This window comes from Gymnodraco acuticeps, unplaced genomic scaffold (genome assembly GCF_902827175.1).
Source record: "Gymnodraco acuticeps unplaced genomic scaffold, fGymAcu1.1, whole genome shotgun sequence".
NCBI classification, from domain to species: Eukaryota; Metazoa; Chordata; class Actinopteri; order Perciformes; family Bathydraconidae; genus Gymnodraco; species Gymnodraco acuticeps.
The window spans coordinates 2,793,381-2,820,524 of NW_022992351.1; the positions used below are offsets into that span (position 1 = coordinate 2,793,381).

Consider the following 27,144-nt stretch of genomic DNA (forward strand, 5'->3'; position numbering starts at 1 on the left):
TGATAATGAATTACAGCAAACATGTGCAATATATATCCATTATTACAGCTCCGTGGGATGGCAGTAAGACGATATGGGTCCGTTCTTATTGTGCATCCATGGGTAAAGATAAACGCAACTCACATTGGTTTCTCAAACAGCATCTCTGTAAACTACGTGTATAGAGAACCGCAGTGACGCGTCGTAAAACCCGGAAGTACACTTCTTCCGGTTCCTTCGTGAAAAACCAATGCAAATTCTCCATAGGATTTTGGAAAATAGCTCGAAATAAGGTCTGTGGTTGACACACATTTAAGAGAGGGGTCACGTTTTGTTCAGCCGGATAATCTCCACATGGCTACCCTACTTTTAGAATTTTTGAATCATAAATCTAGTCGCCAAAAGCGAAATGCTAACGTTATGCTATAAACGAACTACAAGCCAGTACAACAGCAGGGTCGCACGACTTCAACGTCACGCCAACTTAAGATCGTTTCAACTGACTTGCACTGAAACTGCACTTTGAACACTTTAAATATATTAACATTTTAAACTGTATACCCCGTTTATCTAGGGCCTTTTTGTTTTGTTTTATGTATACATGTCACACTGAAACGATATTTCTCTTAAAACTCATTTCCCTGCTTCTCGTGGTTTCCTTGCATCTCTCCATGCTTCCCTGGTGGGAGGGACTAGTCGCAGGGAAACGACGCAAGTGAGGGACGCAAGGAATCCATTTAACCGAAGTGAGAAGGGCCCAATGAGTGGACCAAAGAAAAGAAAAGTCAACATTGAGTGCGTGTATAATGAGGAGTGGACAGCTAAATATTTTTTTACCGATCTGCTACTGGCCCGGCCCGTCTGTCAAATTTTAAAACTCATAGTGGCCCCCGAGCCAAAAAGTTTCCCCACCCCTGGTCTATGCACTCAAAAGTGACATTGATGGATCAGATAAATACAAGGCAAGATTTGTAGCAAAAGGCTACAGTCAAAAACCAGGAACAGACTACAAAGAGACATTTTTTCCGACAGCTGATATCACAAGTGTAAGAGTACTTGTTCGAGCCAGTATTTTGATTTTATAAGAAAGGCCACCTAATTGTGACGTCTGTAGTCAACGCACTATAAAGGACTACAATTCCCACAGCGCCTGTGCTAAAGCCACAGTGATGGGCAACCTGTTGAGAGACGCCGTCGAGGAACAGGTTTTAACCGTACCGTACACGTACATACAAATCGTACAAGTACCCTTTAAGTTATGAGGTTATAAGCATTATCATGAAAGAATACCTAAGTTGTTAGTTATTTTATTTTGGCCTATTTCTTTTGAATATTGTAAAGGCCTATTTTCTTTGTTGCATGTGCAAAAGTTTGTTATTTTATTTTGAGCAAACACATCGCAACATCTTCTAAACCATCGGAGGCCAAGCAACACTTCAAACTGTGAGTAATTTAAAGGAAAGAAAACGAGTTAGAACTGTCTGTTTAAGGCGTCTAGTGGCTTGATGGAAAGACAAGGAAGGACAGCTGCACCGTCGTGCATTATATGATATTCTGTACCCGCAAAAAGCTAAAACAAAGGGCCGGCTGTCACAAAACAGTCATATCTAAAGACCTCAAAAACTACTCTAGCGAGGCCTTTAACCTAGAACTGGAGAGCCTGGACTGGTCAGATGAGCTCAGTGGTACACAAGTTGAAGAAACATGGCTTGGTTTCAAAAACAAATTCTCTGCAATACTCAATGATTTGGCCCCCCTAAGAACAACCAGGGTAAAAAATCGCGCTGAGCCGTGGATGCACTCCGGCATACTGACCGCCATGAAAACCAGAGACAAAAAATGCTCTGAGTTTCATAAAAGTCAGTCAAAGCTTACCAAAAGCTCGAGCAGTGAACTCCAAGCCCACGTGACCGAACTCAAACTGCAAAGAAACAGACTAAGAAATGACATAAGCTCCATGATCAAAACTGCCAAAAAGAATTTCATCAATGTCAAAACTGAGGAAAACAAAAATAAACCCCGTGAACTTTGGAAATTACTCAATAACCAGCTTGGCTGCAGAAAAAAACTCAAAACGAGATTTTCTAACTTAAACAAAAAGACAGATAACAGGCTCATCACAGACAAACTGGATGTGGCCAAGTACTTGAACATTGTTTTCACAAACATAGCCACAACTCTTGTAAATAAATTACCCTCCCACTCAGGGCTTTTTGGAGTAGATCACATCATGACCTACTACAAAAACCTAGGGGTACGCAAAGATGATTTCAGTCTAGCAAGGGTAACAACAGCAGAGGTACTCATTAAACTGAGCGCCCTCCAACCTAACAAGGCCACTGGCCACGACAATATCCCCTCCAAATTCCTCAGAGACACAGCAACCGCCATCTCACCAGTCATAGCTCACATAATTAACCTCTCCATGAAACAGGGAAAAGTACCCAAAGACTTCAAAATTGCAAGAGTAACCCCCCTGCACAAAAAGGGCAGCAAATTGGACCCAGGCAACTACCGCCCTGTCTCTATACTTACCTCCATCTCGAAAGTCATGGAAAAAATAGTATATGAACAGGTCGAAAAGTACCTCGCGGAAAAGAAACTAATCTATGAATTTCAATCTGGCTTTAGAACATCCCACTCCACTGACACATGCCTTCTTTATTTGAGCGACCACATCAAACAAGAGGTGGACGAGGGCAAATACTGCGGCATGGTGATGCTGGACCTACAAAAGGCTTTCGACACTGTCAATCACCCCATTCTGATTGACAAGCTAAAAGCAATTGGTTTTGATAAACTATCGGTGAGCTGGATGCAATCCTACCTGGAGGGGAGAGAACAGATGGTGGAGGTAAACGGTACTCTGTCCCCCCCTAGCATATTAGGTCCGTTACTGTTCCTAATTTATGTAAATGACATGTCATCAGCATGTGACTGCAACTTGTTCCTGTTCGCGGACGACTCAGCCCTGCTGGTCTCTGACAGGAGCAGATTGCAGGTTGAAAAAACCCTCAGCTCCGAGCTCGGCAGAATCTGCACCTGGCTCGCCGATAATAAATTATCATTACACCTGGGTAAAACAGAGTCCATTCTCTTCGGTTCGAAACATAATCTCAGCAAATCCGACGACTTCTCAGTTGCAGTGGGTGACATTATTGTCACAAGTAAGAAGGAAATTACATACAGGATCTATTCTTGAGGCAAACCTCTCCTGTGACAAAATGGCATCCAATGTAATAAAAAAAGTCAATCAAAGAACTAGATTCCTATACCGGATCTCCTCTCTGGTAAACAAAAACACCCTGAAAACTCTGGCAGGAGCACTCATTCAAGGGTACTATGACTATGCTTGCACGTCATGGTACCATAGCACCTCCAAGGCGCTAAAAATAAAACTTCAAACATCGCAAAATAAACTGCTCAGACTACTGCTTGACCTTTCATCTAGAACCCACCTCACCTCTGCCCACTTTGACAACCTAGGATGGCTTAGAGTAGACGACAGAGTACAGCTACTTGCAATGGGCCTGGTCTACAAGATCCACTACACCTCTATGGTATCCATGTACATGTCAAAATTCTTCCCAAAGGTCAAGGAATACCATGATCATAACACCAGAGGGAGCGCCACAAATCATGTGAAACCCAGATTTGGCACAAAAAAGGGGGAATACACGTTTCGCAATTATGCCACATCAAGGTGGAACGCTCTTCCCACAACTGTAAAGGAAAGTAAAACTATACTTACCTTCAAAACCTCTCTTAAAGAGCACCTTCGGGGGAGAGCATTGCAAAACTGGCCCCGGTAATGGTACAAATCTCAACCTGTCGTTCAATGGACAGCTTCCCCCCCCCCCCCCCCCCCATCTATGTATATACTCGCATTTTAGACTCTGTTACTAACTGTATATCTGTAGACTTGGTATGTCTTAAATGTCCGGTTAGGATGTATTAGAACGAAATCTAAAATGTAAAAAACCACCTGTATGTAAATTGTAAATAAGCCATCTGTATGTCAAATATGTCTTATATGTCTTAAATGATATGATGAATTGGAAATGGGGGACCCTGATGTAAACAAGACGAAAGTCTTTCTCTGGTCTGCATCCCCTTAACAATTGTATGTTTTGAGCTGTACTGTACTGTACCCAATATACAAGCTGTTAATAAACGTTTCAATCAATCAGTCGATAGTTACGCCACTGGCTGACATTTAGATTTAGAGACACGACTTTGGTTTAAGCTTGTATATTTGTTATTTTCTTACCAGAAGGTGATTAAGTGTGGAATTTCCACCACAATTATCACCCTGCAATTACATGTCAAAATAGCAGATTAATTTTTTTAAGAACAATGGAAAGAAGAACATAAATGAAATATATAAAAAGGCATTTACTTTCATTGACAAAGAAAAAGCACTTGTACACAAGACATGATCCAAGGTATCTTTTTTTTATACAGCAGCCCAACGGGGGGGGAAAAAACAAGCACAGAAATGATCAGATGTCAATCGCAAATATATATCGTTCAAGCTTATTAAGTGAATCTTTCAAGGACAAAAACGTAGTAATCATGCCATTTCTTGGTTCTAACATTTAAATTAAAGTTTTTTTTAAACATATGCTACAAGAATGAGGACCTAGGAACACATTTGAAAACATTTTCTTTTGCAAGGTAAGACTGAGAACATCCATTGTAACACAAACAAAGAAACAACATGTATTCCTCCTTGGCAACTGCATCTTCATTAAAATAAAAGCCAAAATAAATAGTAAAATCGCATATGAAAGCAGGCTAGTGGACGTCACTTTTAACAGCGTTGAACACAGGACTAGAACAATGTGTCTGGCACATTTTGAGAAACTTATTTTAACCTAATTTTTTTGTTGTTGCAACATGTCATTGCTACATCACAAACAAAGCTGTTTCCATCGGGCACAACATCTATAGGCTACTGGGCAGAGAGTGTTTTTCAACTTTTATTTTTTATCTTTCCTTGGTGTTGCAAAAGTGATAGTGAGTTCACTGGGATGTCATTGAGAGAAAGATGTCCCCTCCAACTATTATAAACACTACATAACATTCTTGAGCACTATTTCAGGACCTGAGTGCCTGCATCATCACACTTTAGCCCTTATCTTATATTTAAATCTCACAATGAGCATATACTAATTCTACCACCAAACTCAACATTTAGGATTTCCCTCATGCTCTGTGACAAACCATAATAACATTATAATTAAGTATTAAAATGTAACATTAATACAAACATAATACATTTTGCATAATGAAAAATCAATAATAACCCTACATGAAGCCTAAAAAACCTGATGTTATAGTTTTTCTCTGTACTGCCTGGGCTGAGAAGAGACTTCTACATGTTACATATGCATCATTTTCAGCTGTAGAAACAATATAAACATGAACTGGGGCAGTCTTCTTCCAACAACTGAAACTGATCACACTAAAACAAATGCACTGTTAATTAAGAAGTTTCCTCATAATCAAAATAAAGACCTGGAGGTTTGAACATCTCTCCTGGGGCATACATCTGTACTCATTTGCAAAGTTTGATGAATGACGGGCCACTTTCAGACAGTATCTCACAATACCATGATACTCCCTTGCCAATAAATGCTTTCTGTTGAGCTAATAAAAAAGCTAGTGAGGTCTGAGAGCTCCCCAAAGGTTTCATCCCTTCAGTCTCTCAGCAGTAAATATTCTTTGATAGTCTCTGGTAAAGGAAGCTCTTTTACAGCAGTGGGGAGGAACTGGACCCCGAGACTCTGGCGGATGGCACAGCGCGACAGAGAGCGCAGCGTGGGAGCCTGAGACACCATGTTGGTCAGCCTGGCCAGCAGCTGGGGATCCTTACTCAGCTCCTTGGGAAGCGTGCCGTCAGCCCGGCGGATCTCAAAGCGTCCTGCAGCCCGGCACAGCAGCTCCAGGCACTCCTCCTCCTGCTCAGTGCCCAGGCCCCGGGCCAACAGGGCCACCAGGCGGGAGATAGGGGTCTGGCCCTTCAGGTTGGTGACATGGACCTGGGCGCCGTAGTCTAAAAGCACCTTGACACTCTCCAGGTTGCCCTTCATTGCTGCCCAGCTCAAAGGCGTGTCATTGTTGTAGTCCCTGGCGTTGGGAGAGGCCCCGCTCTCCAGCAGGGCCCTCACACACTCTGGGTTATCTTTGAAGGCGGCCCAGTGGAGTGGAGTGTCCTTGTTGCCGTCCAGGGCGTTGGGCAGGGCCCCATACTCCAACAGCAGCTCCACGCAGCTCTCATCCTTCTCTGCTGCATAGTGCAGAGCTGTGCGGTTATATCCATCCAAAGCATTCACCTGATAGGAAATATAATGTTAAGCACAATGCTCTGATAAGGAGTTACACTTTTGGACATATTTATATTTTAAATCATGCAAATAATTACCAGCACAGAAGGGTGCTATACGTCTTAGGCATATGGACTGTGCACTTTTAAGTATGAGCAGCAGCACAAAGTGCAAAAGGGCTGGCTGAAGTGGGATATAGATTAGCGGGTGTGGTGATTCAGCACAAAAATAACATAATTAAAAATAATGTCAAGGTCAAAGTGTTTTAGCGCTGCTCGCAACACAACAAAATAAAGCCCTGAAGTTAGAAGTTCGGTTCAGAAAAAACAACCCATTCAATCCAGATGCCAAAGCTTTCTTAAAGAGAACCCCACAGAAAGAGCTTTAACAACTGGTACCAGCTGCAGGGCAAGGTTCAACTCTCAACAGGCCAACTTTAATATTGTACAGTGGCCATCTAGAAGGTAGAAAAATAACCTATAATCGGTGTATGATATCAGGTATTGTTCAGTGCGTAGGAGTCATCTATGACGTACCTCTGCGCCCTTCTCCAACAGCAGCTCCACACAGTCAGCATCAGCGACCATACAGGCACAGTGCAGGGGCTTCAGAGTGCCATGCATCCGGTTTACATCAGCTCCCTTGGGGTAGACAGGAGATAGAAAATGTCAATATAACTGAAAACATTCACAAATATTATAAATTTGAAGTTGGACTGGAAGATGAGGTCTACCTTACGAATGAGATCCTCCACATTGTCGTGTGGGAATGAGCGAATGGCTGCGATGGTGCGGATGAGCCGCTCGGACAAGGAATATTTACTTTGAATGCTTTGCATGATGTACCACATAGTAGAGCTCATGTGTAACTGAGGACCATGGCACCCAGGCCAGGGTGACACTACGGCACACTGAAACACACAATTTAATGAGTTTGGTTTAATAACTCTAAAACAATGGTGATTCTTGGGTCTTACAAAAATGTAAAGAGTCAAACAAAACACATTTTTAAATTACCTCAAGGCTAGTGTTTTATGGGTTATTAGATCTTTTTAAAAACGTTTTGGGAGAGAGTGCATGTCACACAACACAATTTAATTATGCTTTAACATAGATTTGCAATGGTTCCAGCAAAATGTTTAACTGAAGTTCCAAAAAGATAGTGTTTTGTAAAGCTAGTGTGTGTCAAGATTTAATTCGAAAGGCTTTATTGTCATATGCACAGTAGTTACAGTGTAGTTATGGCAATGAGTCAAGTCCCAGGTTCCTCCAACAAGACATAAAACAATTAAAAACATTTTGAGAAACAACTATAAAAATAGTGGAAGAAATAGAGTAGAAATAAAATAGTTCAAGATTATGTTGAAGAGAATGACCAAGTTAATGCAGAAGTCTATATACATGTAAAATAGACTAAGATATACAAGAACAGAATGTATGTAAGCATTTAGATATCTGTAACAAAGTCCTTTTTTAATTACATTGGCTGTACATAAATGGGTCGGGAAATGTGAGCTATGTTGGATATCTGTTCTAGCAATATCTAATTTTATCTGGGAGTTTTCCTGTTTTCCGAAATGCACGTGTCAAATAACAAAACATTTTGATTACTATAAACTCATTCCAAGATCACAATCCCATGCATTAACGTATGATGACAATTACAACATATTTATTGTATTAGATACATGAGCACAAACATTTGACGAACTGAATAATTGTGTCCCGTTCTTTGATCATATTGTTTTTGTTGTTAGGTAAATACCATAAAATAAATACTGACAGGACAGCATAGCACAGGCAGACTACATGGTGTCTGCTTTTACTGTAGTTTGGCGATGCATATGTTTAGCTGTTTCTGCTCAATAGGAAACAGCCAGCAAAATATCAGCCTGTCATTTAGTACACGGAAACAACTGACTGTCACTTACAGCTAGCGTTAGCTCACTTGACAAAAATATGCTCCACGACAGAATAACATAAACAGCGATGCACGTTTAATACTCAGTGACATGTGTTTAAAACATAATCAATAAGAGGTAAGTACAAAACACACGTGCCACTTGACTTTGAGCAGAAAATATCCTCGGCTAAAACATTTTCTGCAGCTACCTTTAGCACCAAGTTAGCTAGCATAAGAGCTAACGTTAGCATCCAGAGGAACAGTCGACACTCGTAGGCGAAAAACAATCAACTGACATTCACTACAAATACTCGTGAACGCACTTTCATCCCATCTTCGCATCATCCATGTATAAATGACTGATGCTAATGAGAGAACGTACCGTTGTGGGTCCACGGTGTGAAGTTCTGACAGTTTACCGTATGTTAGCTGCTCGGCTCCATAAACACAGCGCGTCACCGCCGCCACGCCCTCCGTCCCTCTCTTTTAAACCGGACAGGTCGCCTAACTCTGCGACAACACTTCACATAACTTGATGCTTTTATTTAAACGCCGGCTGTTTACGATGTCTGACTGGACGGCATGTCTTTAAAAAGTGTGCTTGCGTTCCCAAAATAGATGTGGCCTTCAACATGCCGTGAATGCCTCAAGCGCATGACCATGTTAAGGTACAGGCGAACAAGTGGCTTCACTAATCACTGTCAGGACCCCTGGTGCACAGCAAAGACACAGATATATGAATATATTACACATTCAAGACATTACACCAAATGGATCAGGGGCACACAACATAAATGGAAAAAATCATACTCTATTTTGTTAAAAGTTGTATTGTTACGCAGGAGGACCTGAGGAGGAATTTAGTTAAGTATGGCAAGCTTTTATTACATATCTACCTTATCCGCTGTGGGTTGTACACTATTATAGTTAGAGTATCATTTCTATTTTTTGTTGTTGTATGGAACCATTGTAATATATAAATTGGGCTGCCTTGAATCTTTTTACTGTATTAATTGCAGGTGTGTCGTTTTGGGAGAATTAATAAGCAACATGGAAGTTTCATTGCATTTTTATTTGTCATGACTTTGGGTCTTTCATATAAGAAATAAACACTTCTTTCACATATTTTTGTATATTTAATATCCAAACTAGTTATTAATCAGAAAGTTGTGAGTCCATGACCATTACATTTGGAAACAAGTGTTCAAGTTGAAGAACCTTTGGGCAATGCCAGTCATGTTATTTAAGCCACAAAGCTTCAGAAAACAGCAGAAATTATGTATGATTGTGAAATAATAACTGCATTTAAATAGATTGGTTTTGCTATGGGAGTATTTGCTATTTTTAGTCCATTAAGTGATACTTTTGTTTTGTCTGCAATATGGAAATGAAATGATTGACAAAAGCAGTAATGAAGATATTCATTTTACAACACAACTATATAAAAAAGGGTTTAGAAGCAAACTAAAGATACTTTAAATTCAGAGGGCCTGGGTCTAACATCCTAAAATGCTTTAAACTTCCATGCGAATTTATTTTCTATAAAAATAAATTTAAAAAACCAGCAACCAACGTTAATGTGCATTTATATTAATAAATGAGCAAAACACAAAAGAAATGTGACACTGGAAAGCCAAATCAAAATAATTTATTTTTTGGTGACATTTCATACAGTTCTAGGATTGTGTCTCAAACACTTGGTTGATCCATTACTATATTTCTTTTTGCCACCCCAATCCAAATTAACAGAAAATAATCCAAACATTTGGAGGGGGGGAATTCCTGTAATCCTGGAATTTGCAAGCATGTTAACATCAACCATATGCTTCTAAAATGATTTCACATTACTTATGAGTAAGATTCTTTTTAAAAACAAGTTAGTGCATGTATTTAATTATACTAAATCACTAGCTGCTCATACTCAAATAACAGCCCCAGTGATTGGTTACTCATTTTACTGCATTACTAACCCAAAAGTCAATGCATCAAGTATGTTTGCTCAGCTGACATCTCCAACAGTATATAAATGTCATATGCGTGATTTTATTTTTTGCCAATGCGATTTCACACAACTTTGGGGAAACCAGCCTACCAAGATTGGGAGAAAAGCGTTGTGCATCAGAATTAAAATAAATACATTTAAAAAGCAATACATACAGTGAGTCAAACTTCAAATTCTAAGTCAATCCTTTTGTTTTTCAAAAATAAAAAAGGGAGAAAATAAAAAACAGGAAATAAAAGAAAAGAAACCAGCAAACTCACCCTAAAAGCACAAACAATATGGTGGATAGGTGCTGTCAAAAGCCTCTCTCTGTTAATTCAGTACTAGAACAATTACATTCTCCCACACACATTTTCTACTGAAGGGTAATCGAAATATAGCATAGGCAACTACACCTCTACAGCTTCTTCAAAATCCAGTTTCACTGGGCCAAAGGTTTGCCCAAGACTACATTATTTAGCAGACCTGTCAATAAAAATCAAAACGTTATCCTAGCACACTATGATCGTAGGCAGCTGGCACATAGCACGTGAAAATGTTCCAATTTTCTTTATAACCACGACATGGCTGCCAGATATCATGTAGCTATCATCCTCCGCTAACAGCACTCCTCAGACTATTTTTGACACTATGCCATTGTTAAGAACAATTCACAGATATAAGCTTAACCTGGATATCCATTGATGATGTAGAAAAGCCAAACCTCACCTTAACCAGGCGCACTGAACAGTCAAATCTTATTAACCTATTCTTTTTTTTTTTTCTCCTTGAAAACGTCACCCTACTACCAAAACAAACATGTAAACACAGAACCTGACTGATTATCAACATGACAATGTTCTGAATCCATAACCAAAACAGTTTCAGATTAATAAAGATAAAACATGAAAAACTTTGGACCAGGCTAGCGGGTTAACGGTGGAAACGGGCCAGTGAGAACCCCAAAGTGGATTTCGGCTTCAAACAAAACCACACATTTGACTGTGGCTTACAGCGACACTTTCTGATATCCGACTGATACAATTTTAGCCAATTATGAACCAGGATCAAAATACCACCATAGAACACATTTCATTAATATACATTAGAAGCCACACAGTCCAGTTTCAGGACAATGATTGTGAGTCTGATGTAAAAATTAAACATCAATTTCTTTACATCAGCAGCACACTGTAGCACTTCAATCAAATTGCTTAACAATCAATGCATACACAGACATCAGTCAACCTTTCAGTCATACTTGCAAACCTAAGCACACAGGGAAAAAACAAACTGATGTCTCATTGCGTGTTAGTGATATCTTTGTATATGTACATGACATATATGCATGTTCTTTTCTTCTTAGTGCATATTGTTCTTGCAGACATCTATTCTTTAAAATCAAAGAAAAAGGTAGCGAGCCATTTACGAGGCTCAGCATCCCACCTCTCCCTAGCAGGGCGTAAATGAGACTTCCTCCAGACACTTACAATTATTTTAAGCATAATGCTGGAGGTCAAACCAAGATTTTTGTTTCCTTTTCAAATAATTCATCAAAGTTCTTCAGGTGTCATTTTGCCCATTGGCCCTGGATGTCCCGGTCTTAATGTCTTTTAAAAAGCTTTTCTGTGGACAAGTTCCAGGGGGAAGGTGGCTACCATTATGTTGTTGCTTTTATGTTATTCATTGTTATATATAATTATATATATCCATGTATATATATTCAAACATCTTTTTTCTATTCATGTCGAGTTTTTACTTTGGCGATACTGGAGGGATATTCTGCTCTTTGCCAGTGTGCCTGTAGCCTCCCTGCGGAGAGCTGCGTCGGGCTGGAGGCGGGCGCCTCTGTTCTCGAAACTTGAGGCCCCCGTTGCCTCTGGGGCCGTTGCTGCGGTAGTAGCCTTGAGAGTCACGATCACGTGGAGGTCGGCTCTCCTTGCATTCCCACCCCCCCCTCCCTGTCATGGACCTTCTCCTGCTTGTCTCCAGCAACGCTGCCGGAGCCCTGATCCTCAGCTTTGTTCACGCGCAACTCGCGTAGCGGCTGGCCAGACGCTGTGCCTGTGGAAACTGGAGCAGGGGCCGCAGGTGGAGGGTCCTTGGGTGGCCGTTGGCACACCTCGGCGTAGCTGAGCTTGCGTGGCTCCTTGAACAAGGCATGGAAAAAACACAATTTTAGAAAACGTGCAAAGGTGACTGATCAACTTCATTGATTTCCTTCGTCAAACCCTCAGATCTCATAATCTTAACGCTCATCGGGGTAGGAGTGAACATCCTGGACGTTTGGTTGGAAAGGCCAGAGAGAGAGATAAAGAGAGAAACTGAAGGAAAGTGACAAGTAGAGAGAATGGAGAGAACCAAAGCCAGTCCGTCCACTACCTGACTTCCCTCTATGCGAACATGTTTTCATCATCAGGAAGACAGCTAAACTCTAGAGCAGGCTGACAAACAGAACCACATCCTCACCTGTGTGGCGCTGAGAGGAGGGGGAGCCGCAGCAGGAGCCGCAGCAGGAGCAGGCGTGCTTTGAGTCGCTGGTGTGGAGGCGACGGGGGCAGCAGCAACAGGAGCAGCCGCAACAGAAGCAGCAGGGGGCTGAGGCCTGGGGTTAGGCACGGGTTGTGTGGTGGGGGGTGGGATTACGGCAGTTTGAACTGGCGTGCGCGGAGCCACTTTTGGAGCTGGAGGCTCCGCCCGTTCAACCCTCTTCTCCTGACGAGGGATACTGAAGAAAAACAAGACTTTCAGACATTCAAATTGACTTTAACGAAGGTGTTAGATTATTCTGAGCTAAATTCTCTTTGTCTTACCCAGGGACGGGGGGTCCGAGTGGGAGTGCAGCAGGTTTGGCTGCTGGCAGGGCAGGACTGGAGACCGCCACAGCCTCCTCTGTGACTGGTGGTGGGCCCGAAGCTGGACTCACAGTGGCTTCTTTATTGGCTTGTTCTGTCTATAAAAACACAGGAGACATTAACCCTTTGATTAACCTCAACAATGCTCTATGCAGACAAGAGATTTACAACTCGTTAGTGTTCATTTCTTCTTACCTTGTCCCTGTACAACCCGCGTACAACATCCGACATTCGGTTCTCCAGCACTGGCTCTCCCTGTGTGCTGACCACGCAGCCAGGAAGTGGTGGGAAATTGGTAGCGGCCAAGTCAAACTTCGGTTGAGAAACCTTGATCTCTGTTAGCGGTACAGGCCTCTGGGAAGGGAAATTGAGCAAACAAACCGAAAATATCACAAAACGGTTCATATGTTTTAAATACATTCGAGTTTACAGCGACAATAAAAAATGGCCATTTACCGCAATCCGGTCATCTTCTCGCCTCCTCCGTGTTCCTCGGTAGGTTGTGCTCCGTCTGAAATGGAAATAAATGATCAGTTAAGTCAACTCACCATTAAAAGAGGGACACTGAACAAGACTCGAGATACAATGCATTAGGGCTGTGCGATTATGGCAAAAATCATAATCACGATTATTTGGTCAATAATTGATATCACGATTATTTTGACGATTATTCATTGACCATTTATTGAACTTTAAAACAAATAATATTTTACCAATAAACAAGATCAATAAATGTGTTGGAGCGCACTTCCAAAACCATACTAAACATATATTAATATGATAAATAAAAATAAATTAGACCAAAATAAATGAAATCAAACATGTTGCAGTGCACTGTCACAACCTACTGAAAACTCCTTAACATATAGCCAACATTTTGGTAAAACATATTCAACATATTCCACTCAGTTAAACGTTGAAGGCTGGCCAACCGTCATGGTCCAGAAGTAACAGGAAATAAATGTTGAACTACAATTTAAGACCAAATAAAAATGTTTAGGCCACCATGGCAAATGCTGGTAGGGCTGCTCATGTCATCTCTTAAAGATTTTTTGCAAGAAATACCAGCCTGTTTACATGGTCTGGTTTCAGAGATGAGCGCAGGCAGGTGACAATATTGCCACCTGTACTGAAGACCCTATCTGAAGAGGAACTTGTGGCAGTGCTGCCACATATGACACAGGAAAAAAAGAAAAGACTCTGAAGAACCCTTTCTTTGCCATTATATAAAAATAGTGTTGCTACAAAAGTATAAATTAGGCTTACTAATAAGACAACTCAGATCTGAAGCTACACAGTAATCTGCTGCAGCAACAGTGCAATAAAAAAGACAACATTAATAGAATCAAACCCATTTTTTGTTGCATTTTATTAGAGTATAAAAATAAATGCCTTTAAAATAGGATGCAAGCAACACTAGTTTCTGAAAAAATCTCCTTGGAACTGGGATGGATGTTTTTCACTATTTTTGTGTAAACATGCAAGGACAGCGGTATGGACTACAGTTGAGTTCATGATTGGTTTAAGTTGTGGAAACCTTAAAGAGACGTACTGAACGTGAGAAGATGTGCAGCACATCATAAACTCATTAGGAAGAGCTAATGTTAAATCTAAACGAGCCACTAATATCTTGACACACCACTAATAACACTGAGATATTCTTTGTCAAAGGTAAGCGGGGTGATCTCCTCGTGAGTCTTTGACCCTCAGATCTCATAATCTGAACGCTCATCGGGATGTGAGTGAAGCTCCTGACTTTGGAAGAGAAGGAAAGAGAGAGACAGAGAGAAGAGAAACATGAAGAGGAGAAAGAGAGAACCAAAGCCAGTTACTCCACTCCCCAGTTTCCCTCTATGCGCATTTTGATTTCATCATCGGGTCTCACTTGAGAAGAGTCCAGTACGATCATTCTTTGTGAAGCTGCTTTTATTAAAATGGCATTAACAAACTTGTCCTCTCTTTGTGAAAACAAAAAGGACAATTTAAAGTCGATTAATCGATCAGTCTAACCAAACATTTGTCACAACCAATGAACAGCAGCCATTACAGTGAAGTATGCTTACCTTCCACGTCCAGCCATGCCGCTGTCATCACTGGGATCCAAAGACGAGGAAGAGGAGGAAAGATGTGAGAACGCGGAGCTCAGGTCAGAGGCGGCCTGGACCGGCAGGGTGGCGAGGGGAGCAGGTGGCTGGGGGCTGCGCAGTCCAGTCAGACTCTCCAGGGGGACAGGGGTTACAGACGCTGAGGTCACCTCACCTGTCCTCACCTGGGGCTTCACATGGTTCCTGTAGCAGAGGGGAGAAGGAGAAGGTGAGCATGGTCAACCTTAAGAGGGAAATGTTTGTAAGGCATACTGTTGACCAGTGTTTCCTTTCCAGTTTGTAACCAGTGTTAAAAACTAAAAAGGGCAGCATGACTGTCCTTAAAGTTACTCTACCAATGTAGTTCAACAATTCATCAATATGTGGGGGCTAATGTTTTATTATTTTCTCCTTATAGCTTTGTGAAGCACCTTGAGATGACGTTGTTTTTAAAGTGTGCTATATAAATCAAATGTATTATTATTATTATAATAGTATCTTGATGCTTTAAAAAGCGGCAAATACAGTTGAGCAGATACTGTGTAAATGGTTTCGCCATGGTAAACCAGTTTGGTCTTTCAAGTGGCACTTGTGATTGGACTTAATGCCATCAGAGTAAACCGCAGTGTAATCACGGGTATGAGATGAGAATTGGAACAGAAAGCAATAAGCCTATATTACTTTTGTATATAATGGAGGCTGAAGCATCTGAATCAGTTGATGGAAACACTGGTGTTCTCAGTTTGCGGCAGGAATAAGAGACAGCATGCTCTGTCCTCAGGGAAAATGTGAAGACATGCATGGACGGAGATTTGGACTACATTTGTGTTAATGATTGGTTGAAGCTGTGGAGACTTTGACGGCAACATATTAAATGTTTGGAAATCTGCAACCAACCATAAATTCATAAGGAAGAGCTGACAACGCCCATGTTTAGCAGACAGGCCACTCATGTTTTAACGTGCCACTAATAACACTGAGACGTTGTTTGTCAAAAGGTAAGCAGCGTGATTCACATGGGCTCATCTTCTCGTGAGTCTTTGGCCCTCAGATCTCATAATCTGAACGCTCATCGGGACCTGAGGGAAGCTCCTGGCTTTGGAAGATAAGGAGAGAGAGAGAGAGAGAGGGGGAGAGAGAGAAACATGGAGAGGAGAAAGAGAGAACCAAAGCCAGTTACTCCACTCCCGGGTTTCCCTCTATGCGCATATTGATCTCATCATCGGGTCTGACTTGAGAAGAGTCCAATAAGATATTTCTTTGTGAAGCTGCTTTTTTTTTTAATCACAATAACAAACTGGCAAAGTTGCCATCTCTTTGTTAAAGACAAAGCGTACTGATTAAAGCTTGACGGCTGCCTGACCGTGACCCAACCGTGGGCATCTCTTTGCTAAAGCATATAACAAAGTAATACAACTGATGAAGAAAGCAGCAGTAAAAACAAACAAAACAATGAACAAATAATAATGGTTATTAGTTGTGATGGATATCAACCGTGTTGATACAAAAAAAACGAAGTTTTGGAGCCAAGGCGGCCATAACTGAAAAAGCACGTTGCTCAGAATCAGATGGATGCTTCTGCCAGTCAGTAGACAAACCTACATTTATCAGATGAAGTGGCAAATCTAGGTTGTTCATTACCTGGCAACAAACATTAACATATACAAAGGGTACTGGCCATAAAGTCTGACCGGCAAAAGCCCTGTTATGGATCTTTGGCAGTATGGCAAGAGATGAAGGTAGCAAATGAAGCTTATTGTATAACAGTGGTACCTGAAGGCATTTATTACATTCTTTCTTGAATAGAGGGGGACACTGTGGGGACAGTAAGAAGACAGGGAGTGAAGCACAGTTCCCCGGTGAGGTCACATTATCGTTATGTCGCACACTTGGACAACACTTCACTGTCAGATGATCTGATGTTCACAACTTATCATTCAAAACAATGACACAAGTGGTAACATATTTAAATAAAATGTTTAGTGCAAAAATCAGACTTAGATCTAAGGGCACAATGAGTAGGATTTGTCTGTTTTTGTTTCTTAACACAAGATGTGGCCCCTACTCCCCGGCTCGACGAGGGAAAGGGATCTGGCCCGGGGCTGAAAACTAACCCCAGCTTTGCTCTCGTGTTATTTGCAGTTTTCCAGTGTTGTGAGACATTTTTATAGTTTTCTCGGATGCTTGTTTACCACCTGGCACCTTGTTGTTTTTATAGAGCTTGAAGACAATTAATGTCCCGAACACAGCCAAATAAATAAGGACAAGATATACAGGAAGAGGACAGGGTCCCAGCAGATGCAGACAACACCATACATCATTATTGAAAGGGATTTATTTTCTACACAAAATCCTACAAATGTTGCCTTTAAGTAAAAATGAAAAGAAAAAAAAGATCAAACAACAACAGGAAGACATGTGCTTACCGGTTTCTGTTGAATGGGCGAGTGATATTAAGAGAATTGGAGCCAGTTTTGTAGTGTCCGGCTGAGCCAAATCCATTCACAAAGCTGCTGTTGGGAAACGGGGCCTGTAAATCGGAAAAGAGTAAACATTTACCAATCCTATTTGAGTCAGTGGTTTCATGTATTTCAGTATGCAAATACAATTGTAAAGTTATTTTTGTCCTAGTTGCTGCCACAGGGACCTGGAAAAAACATTCCCCAAGGTGTATAACTTTATAAAATACACAATGTTTTGACTTACTTGCTATGCAAACTACTGTGTGTTTAGGCCTACTGACAATTTGCAGAGATGGAAAGACTCATTTGAATGTACTTGATGCATTGCTTTTCAGACGTTGCATCAAACAGGTTTGGCCCCACACTACTTGTGGCCTTCAGGTTTCTGGATCGTTTCGTGCATCACATTTACTGATGATGCACTGAAACAATATGAACATAGGAGTGGTGCATGAAGGGTGAATATTACAGGGTAGGTGTGTGTGATCGTCTCGTTGTGAGCGCAGTATGTCTCACCAGAGGAGTTTCAAAGTACGGTGTGGGCGAAGGCGTCCAGGTGGGAGGTACGATGCCGTAGACCGGGTACTGCTGCTGGGGGTAGACGTGCTGCATGTAGAGCGGAGAGCTGTACTGGGACTGGCTCTGGGACTGCTGTGCGTACAGGCTGCTGTCCATGCTACGGTAGCCATTCTTTGCAAAGAATGTGTTGATGGCCTTTATCCTGGCCTGTCAGCATGGAAAACCAGGGAAAGAGCAAAGACTGAAATAACTGAAAACAACTTTGCAGATGGGCCTTTCCAAAATGACAAAGAATTTTTAATTTAACTCACCATAATGGGTTTTCCCTGAAATGTTTTTACTTCCTCTCTCAAATACTTGTATGCCTAGGGGAGTACAAGGGAGAATCATGAGTGAAATACATGGTTTACTGAGAAAAGACCGTGTAGAGACATTTCACTTTGCATTACCTGCTGAGCGTCGGTGTCTGATTGGAATGTGATGTACCAGTTGTTGTTGTGCGCAAACTCAACACTGATCACTTTTGGACAGTTGTCATTTTTGAACAGTGCCTCCACTTCCTGTGAATAACAAGGGGTTTTAAACATGTAAAAATCTCCATCCTTATTGCAATTTGATGCATCCAAAGGCAGTGTGGCTGTGTATGCACAGGTCAGCCTTACCTCAACAGGAGTGGTTTCAGGTACCTCCCTCAGAATGATAATGCACCGCTTGTGATTAGGACGCACTTTCTCCCCTTTCTCATCCACTTGTACCATAGGAGAGGCTGAGGAGGAAAGACGGGGAATTGTATTTAAATTAGGGCTGTCAAACGATTAAAAATTTTAATCAGATTAATCACAGCTTAAAAATTAATTAATCATGATTAATCACCATTCGAACTATGTCCAAAATATGCCATTTATTTATGTATATTGTTGTGGGAATGGAAAGAAATGAAAGAAGGCGGATATATCCATTTAACATACAGTATGTTTATTATAACATTTTCTGTGTGTCAAAATGAAAGACAACCCACACACCTATCAATCATCAAACCGTGGGGTCTTAATTCATTACGTGTTGATTTCTATCAACGGGGGAGTACTTCAGGAAAGTCGACAGAGGGGGGGGGGGCTAGTGGAGTACTTCGTGACCACAGAGTGTGAACGTTGTGATCAGCTGTTTTAGCGCAGTTCTCCAGTGAAGGGGGGGGAGTCTCCCTCCGCAGCCGGTTGGCGTAGTTTTGGCACAAGTCCGTTGTACAGACCGACGTTAACAGCAGCCCTGTCTGTGCACACGGAGACCGACTCTGTCGTCCGGTGATCTAACCGTCTTCTGGAAAAGCTTCACAAGCTACGTCGGTTCGCAAATGCGCTTTGTGACACAAGTGACGGTACGCATTTCAGATTACGCACATAACCTGCGTACCAGTTATGTGCACCCCTGTACTACAGCAAAAGTATTCTCCGTCTGGACTTCCTGCAACAACACCACGCCGTTATCAAAGATGTTCTATTGAGAAGACGATCACTACGTGACAAACATTTTCAAAACCGTGGCTACTGAAATCAATCTTACTAACGGCTGTCTGTGCAATTTACTCCGCGCGAGTTGGCAGACTTTATTTTGCTTACTTTAACATCATTTTTCATGGTGGGGCTAAGCCATTTCTTGGTATGGGTGTAGCCTACCCCAGCCATACCCTGGCGCTGCCACTGGTGGCACGTATGGGGCAGGCCATTCTGCACATGCGTTAAATGCGTTAAATATTTTAACGCAATTAATTCAAAAAATTAATTACCGCCGTTAACGCGATAATTTTGACAGCACTAATTTAAATATAGACACATCACAGATATATGAATATCTTTTGAATTGACATCGTCTTAAACTCTCCACTCACATCTCAACACGTCCAGGATGAGGTCCATGTCAGTGGTGAGGACCTTGATGCCCTCCATGCTGGCAATAGTCCAAATGGGGACAAACTGGTCACTGTCCATCTGGGACATCAGGTACAAATCCTTTGAGAGGTTCTCTCTGAATAACACAAATAAATCAATGTAGATTAGCCTTCTCTTGAAAAACAGGTTTTATATTTTACATTATAAAAAGGTGGTTCGAGTGCTTGACTCTTACCTGGAGAAGTAAAACTCCAGCTCCTTCTTCAGAGACTCTCGTAGATTCTCAGAGGAGATCTGAGGCGGCTCTTCAGTTTTAGAATCTGCTGAGACCCAAAACAAAATGTCAGTCGTAATACAACACAACTGTCAATAATGTTCTCTATGACGCATTTAATGTTGAGTTTTTGTTGACAATGTCATAACTAGGGTTGCAAAGGGGCGGAAAGTCTCCGGAAAGTTAAGCGGGGGAATTTTGGAAATATTCGATGCAAAATTAAATTAAAAAAAATATGACATTTCAACAGATTTATTTTAATTTTAATATATATATTTTTTTTTTTTAAAAGTAGAACAGAACAAGTTTTAATTATTTTATTGAACAATTATTTGTTTCATTGAAGAACGAAAACAGGAATGTTGAGTTAAATATTACTCATCTGTGCATGTGATGGAGGAATGCACAGTGCCAGTAGGGGGTGTGGTCTCAATAGCCATGCTGTAAGCAGTGTGCTATGGCATGGATATTCAAGTGTACTTGAATGGCATCGGTTTGTTTTAGTCAAGATTATGCTAAAATATACTTCCCCCAACTATATTTAAGTTCCCTATGAAGAGCCAACCTTCAATTTAGAAAATTCCCAGTTTATTCCCATGGAAAGTTTACATCTATGGACATTCCCGGAATTTTGCAATCCTTGTCATAACTCAATAATATGTGTCCTCATGGACAGAGCCAAAGTGGACCCTCAAACATGCCTCTTAACAATGGCAGGGACATAAAGTAAAAAATATATCGTTTTTCTTCATCTCAAGAGATATGTTGAGGGTGAATCTATAGTCATGTGAAAACTATTTGATAATGTGTGAAAACTGACTTTACCAGAGAGGGAAGGTATAATACAAAATATGCTGTTATGTTGCATTGTGGGCCGTGTAGGATCCAGCATTGTGGAGTTTGACTCCTACTTTGAATTCAAGTACACCTTTAAGAGAAGGGCCTTATGTTAGACAACCAGTCTAAACAGGTCAAAAAAAGGATGAACACGTGGTTAATTATCTCAAAGCCAAACAGAGGATTTACATGTGGGGTGATAAATGAAATACTAGTAGCTGTGTAAGTCGAGTGTAGCCAAAGCATGCTATGTGTTGATAGTTCCAGCTGGCTGCTTTGGGAACACTATTTAAACCATGATTCTAGATTTGGACCAAGTGGACTGAGAACATTAAACCTGAAGGGCTTAAGGTGAATTAATAGAATAAATTAGCAGAATATAATTCCATTTATGGTATGCTCTTCATTTAAAGTAACGCTGTGCCATGTTTATTGTAAAACAAATTACAGCTAATGTTATATAATGAAAGCTCTGGAAGAGCCAGGCTAGACGTGTTATTAAATGTAAGCAAGGCCCATTAGTGAGACGATACTCGCGCAACAGATTGTGTTTAAGCTGATGGCAGGGTATATGCAGGAATCCTGAAGTCAAATGTAATACCCTTTAAGACCTTTTTTAAGACCCTTTCCATACATTTTAAGACCTCATCGCCACTTCGAGTTCTAACCCTTACATTGGCGACACACTTTACCTCACATTTACTATATTCAGTATTGATTGTCCTTCCTCCTTATCTTCCAACCATTTGGACGCAAAATAGCATTTCCCCATAACGAGGTTGTTTAACCTGTTAAGCCCGAATGTCCCCGCCGGCGGGTACTTTTTTTTTTTTTTCACGACACTGTCTCAGGGGATCTTAATATTTAAGAACCTATTAATGTGTTATACCAGATTAACGGGAATAATCTCAGCTAACTGACGATACAAACCATTTTTACCAAAACAAAAGTCTCATAAGATGCATCTAAATGACCCCTGAGCGAAAAATGCTAACCTATTACTGCACCGATAATCACTCCTAGCTCCCTTATTACTTATCCTAGGTGCACATCCAACACATCGTTTATGATCGCAAGGAGACACAGAACCTAACGGTGCCCACCTCAACACTGAATGATACAAACTCGCTAGGTAGCCCACAACACTAACATGGCTTACCTTCGACTTTGTCTGGTCTAAACTGGTCTTCAATGGCATTAAAACGATGCTGTAGTTAGTCCATAGGTTAATATCCAATGTGACTGCGTCCCCTTTGAAATGTTCTGATAATCCATAAGCAATAAAACAGCTTTTCCGTTGCTTGATATCAGAGCAGGATATTTCTCCCCTCTGCTGCAAGCTAGCATGCGCAGAGAGACAAGGGGGGCCAGAGATAAGGAAAATCCACCCAAATGGCCCCAGAAGAGGTTTTTTTTGCTAAATCTGTCTAAAAAGGTCAAATATCACTTGTTTTCCATCAATCTTGATACAGGGTACTTATAATATGTTGTACTTTGGATTCCTAAAGCTTTTAGTCTACTAACCCATCATCCAAAGTTAGTTTTCACTATAAGTACAAAATATCTTTTGGACGGACACTATAATTTACAGTTTTTTTACCATGTTCAATCTGAATTTTCTTTAAAATAAAAAACATCTATATTGATTCTGACTTTTCTACATCCAACTCACAGGTTTATCATTACTTTGAGAACAAAGATTATTAATTTAACCCTTTTAGAAGGGAAGATATGGTCATTTGTTCTGGGAATGTCATTTTCGAGCCTAAAACCTGAAAACCAGACTTGGGGCCTAACAGGTTAACAACCGGCGTAAACGGACCTTTGCGCGCTATCAAGCAGTGAGCGTGCGATGTCCTGTTCAGAATAATGACGTCAAATCCAACGGGATGCCATAAATAAACTACACAGAATCACACTACACACCTACGCAATGATTACATTCAGGCAGACTGTAGAATACAACCTCTTTGGACAATTTATATACATATTGAAAACAAGCTACAATATTTAATACCTTGGAAAATGCCGTTTAACACTTTTTAATAGCCTTAATTTTCGCTAAATTGATTTATCAACTTTTAATACTTTTTAAGACCCCGTGGACACCCTGTACGGGGCTGTTTATGATGGTTCACCATCATTATATCAAGCTTAACATGAATACATTAATAAAAAGAGAAGAGGCCTTAGTTGCAGTCACAGTTGGTGTGTGGAGAGGACAGCATGTGATGTGAAGTGACTGACCTGGGGTCCCCGTGGTGGACTCAGCGGGGGGAAAGCCCAACTCTGGAGGGTCCATTCCATTTACTGCTATCTCAGCTGTTGCCGAGGAGCTGCTGTCATCCAGGGCCGTGAATCCCACGGTGAACGGCTTACACCCCGCAGACGAAGGCTCAGAATAACCTGTGAGAAAGGTAAAGAGTTATATTGAGAACCAACAACATACAGTCTAAAATTAAGGGCTGTTTTTCTTTGTCTTTACGAGTCCTTTAATAAATCATTTTACAGGTGATGTCAACAAAGTGGTTAAAATAAACAAAAATCCAAATTGTAATTCAAACGTGTATAGTGCAAAAAGGTCACCATTTGTAATAAAAAAAAATGTAATATGCTTTTACACATTAAAGCTATGTCAATTTTATTAAACGCCATTTAGAGTTTTCTAAGCACATTTAATTCCAATGATGTAACTCACCCTCACTGATGTCTGCGGGGGGCCAATGAGGGCTGTTGGTAACAGCCTCGCTGGGGGCCACGGGCATCTCCTGCCACACTTTGGCATTTGGGTTCAAACCGGCGCCCTTAGAGGTGACCTTCAGAGCAGAAACAGCATGATTAGGCAAGTTAAATTAATATCAAAGATAAAAGGCAGACTTACATGCTAATTTTAGCTTTATCTAACATTGATTAGCCACAAACACACCATTCACACAGCTTGCATGTAAAACGAGAACTAATCTCATTTAGACTGCTTTTTTGTTGTTATGTGATTTGCATCTAACTGGTGTTTTTCATCTGCAACTGAGACTTAGAGTACGATCAGATTAAATATTCTTGCTGATTCACCACAGACTTGCCATCTCATCTCTTCTTGGCATCACACTTGTCTCAGGGCTACTGTCAAAACTGAGCCGGTAAAACAAATGTGTTGACAATGTTACAGGTTTTTAAACACACCATCGCACCAGGTATGTTTGCAACTCTCATGTCAAGCCATTAATACTTATTTATTTATAAGTACAAAAACATTGAGTTCCTTTTATATTCAATATCAAGCACTGAGCAGCAAGCACCAGCCTTCTTAATGCATTAAATACAAACCTAATGACCATAAAGTGTAGGATCCAATGGCCTGAGGAGATCTATGAGCATCCAGGTGGAAATTTGAAGGGAACATGATAACTTGATGTAACTACGGCTATGGACTTATATACTAATGTAACCTGAAAAACAATTAAACAGTTGCCTTTGTTTAAACAAGCAAACTGAAGAAGAAAAAACCACTCCAGATAATGCAAGACTAATCCATGTGGTTAAAGCCATTATCAACAAATCCGTTTTTCAGTCTTAGATTATATTTACCTTGTGTTGTTTGGATAAACATTAGAACAATACTGTTTGCTGCAAAGGCCTATTATCCATCACAAAGCATCAACATACAAACGAAAACCAGGCAAATACAACGGAAGAACTTTATAGGTTTAACCAGAATTAAAAAGTGGTCACCAACAAATTGCTCAAGTACCAAGAACCAACCATCACCACAACTGCTGAGATCACTTATTACTTTTGCCTTGTGTGAGTGAGGGGGGATTAATTAAAATCACCTGATGCAATCTTAGGATATTGGTAACACTTGCAAACTATTGGGCCTCAATGGCATCTAATTGGAAACAAGGAGTGCAATGAAATGTGCCATAGAGGGCCCCATGATCCCCTGTTGACGAAATAGGCTATATTACCCTAAGCTTTGAGCAACCACACAGTCTGTGTAGTAATACATGTTGATAGAAACAACAAAAACGATTTTAAGTTGGCTTTTCACCCACATATTTATATTTTGATGCACAATATTTAAGTATTAGATCAGACTCTGCAAATCAAAAGGGCTGTGGACTGGCAGTAGAAATCCTGACCCAGCAAAGACCTGTGGCCAAGAATAGATCGCATACTGTACATGTTGAGGCATACAGATGCTACTGATACTGATATTAAGCGAAGGTGGATTGTGCTGATGTCCAAAGAGGAGTGGATGGCAGCTGTTCACCAACTTTTAAATGTACCAGCTTCTTCTTTTGACATTGTAATTTGCCACCTGCCAATAGATGCTTCCAGTAAAAGCATTCGGCCTGACAAGTACAGCTGCCACTTTACGATTGACCTCAGGACACTCCTCTCCACAAAGTATACGAGAATGGATGTGCCACACGGTTGGGTGTCATTCAGAAGAGCACAAGCATGCATGTGCAACTTGACACATGGTTACAATGCATGCTTCTGTTTTGCAGGCCGTGGCAAGCCAAGTAATGTCAGCTGACTGCGCTGCGCCGCACAGGCCATGTATTTGCAACGCATGTCACTGCGCTAGCTCAGTTAGCTAGCAGCACGATTAGCCAACAGATACCGTTAGTGAATGAATATTTACCCTTCGGCCAATAGACATCGATCACATACCGATCGAAAACAAGTCAATCAGCACTCCTCGGCTCCCAATACCGTCAGTCTGCAGCTGTGCCATAACTTAACTTACAGGCTAACGATTACTCAGCAAACTACTTAACGAGCTTGCTTGCTTGTTACTAGCTAAGCTAGCACCGGCTGGCTCCCTGTATGGACTGCAGAGGAGATCAGGCTACGTGTGTAAAATCACCTGCCGTAGACAGGGCTGCAAGTTAGTCATTAGTCCTGCAACTGCTACCGTATGAGCGGCGTCTGAGACTGTTTATGCTTGGTAATCAATATCACGCTTTCGATAAAACCCTATCAGATATTGATATCACAAATAGTCCCAAAGTCTGAAACATAGGATCTTTAAATATGTTTTTAATTAAATTTAGCTTTTGCTAAATGCATATCATTCGTCGCGCAGAGGGGGGCGTACTGTGCTAACAGGTCTCTAAAAAGGGTAGCTTAGCTAGCTAGCTAAAGTAGGCCTCACCATGCCGCCTGACCCTCCGTCGCTCCCCAGCGGAGCCTCGTCCTTCCCACCGGTCTCCGGTCCGGGGTCCTCCTGCAGCAGCGGCGGCTCTCCGCTCTGGTCTGAACTCATCAGCCGCTCCTGACTCACTTCCTCTCCGTCGCGTTCTCCCGCCTGCCACCACCTCTCCTTCCCGAAACGGCGACTGTGCTCAGCAGTCAGTCCGGTTCTCTCCTGTTCGACTGGATTGGCAGTAGCACTGAAACTAGCTCACTAGCTAGCTAGCCGGCTAGCAGGTATGCTACACAGCTAGAGACCTAGCGTGCTATGAATCAACGAAGCGGGCTAACGCCAGCTAGCTCAATGAATCAAACTCACAGTCAGATACTAATGGTGTAAACGATGTCAAACCACGACTCTTCTTAGACCACAATCCCCGCTAGCGTTTCGTCAAATATAACACCACCCTGCGGGTTCGTGAGGCGCATTCCTAACCGGGCGACCGGAGCGGACACTGGGGACACGCACCCTTCCTCGCGCAGGCACACACAGTCCGCCGACGTCCCGGCTGCCACCGCGGGGTTCTCGTTGACCTCTGCAAAAAACATTTTCCTCTTCCGGATCCACACTGTAGTTTTCTGCAGTTTAAACAAAGCCTCAGCCATATAATTCAACACAATACACTATGCGAGTTTTGTATTATCCATCTTATAGTTTTACATTCATAAATATGAGTTTTCTAAAGTAAACACCAGTTAAATTATTTAGATAAAGAAAGGAGGTAGCCTCCTGAGACCCAGAAAGAAAAAGGTTTCAAATTTCCTTTTTTTTTAGATCACACAAGTCTTTAGGGTGGTATTAACATAATGACTAACACAAACAAAACAAAAAATATT

The 27,144-nt window shown here is 41.3% G+C and overlaps 2 protein-coding genes across 2 annotated transcripts; both read right to left on the reverse strand.

The window, feature by feature from the left end:
• Positions 1-4,354: 4,354 nt before the first annotated feature.
• asb8 (ankyrin repeat and SOCS box containing 8) lies at positions 4,355-8,892 on the reverse strand. The gene is made up of 4 exons (XM_034208895.1): positions 8,593-8,892; positions 7,042-7,218; positions 6,845-6,949; positions 4,355-6,317 (listed from the first exon to the last, which is right to left on the reverse strand). Exons 2-4 carry the CDS (start codon positions 7,168-7,170, stop codon positions 5,682-5,684), a joined length of 870 nt encoding a protein of 289 aa, XP_034064786.1. The 5' UTR covers positions 7,171-7,218; positions 8,593-8,892; the 3' UTR covers positions 4,355-5,681.
• Positions 8,893-9,842: 950 nt separating this feature from the next.
• On the reverse strand, positions 9,843-26,846 carry LOC117541742 (la-related protein 4). The gene is given in 18 exon segments (XM_034208894.1): positions 9,843-12,147; positions 12,149-12,340; positions 12,661-12,919; positions 13,005-13,144; positions 13,242-13,400; positions 13,503-13,557; positions 15,110-15,334; positions 16,904-16,945; positions 17,557-17,660; positions 18,109-18,318; positions 18,423-18,476; positions 18,561-18,671; positions 18,774-18,877; positions 19,997-20,133; positions 20,233-20,320; positions 23,356-23,514; positions 23,807-23,924; positions 26,270-26,846. Coding segments are annotated over 18 exon segments (2,469 nt in total). The 5' UTR covers positions 26,381-26,846; the 3' UTR covers positions 9,843-11,946.
• Positions 26,847-27,144: the final 298 nt, after the last annotated feature.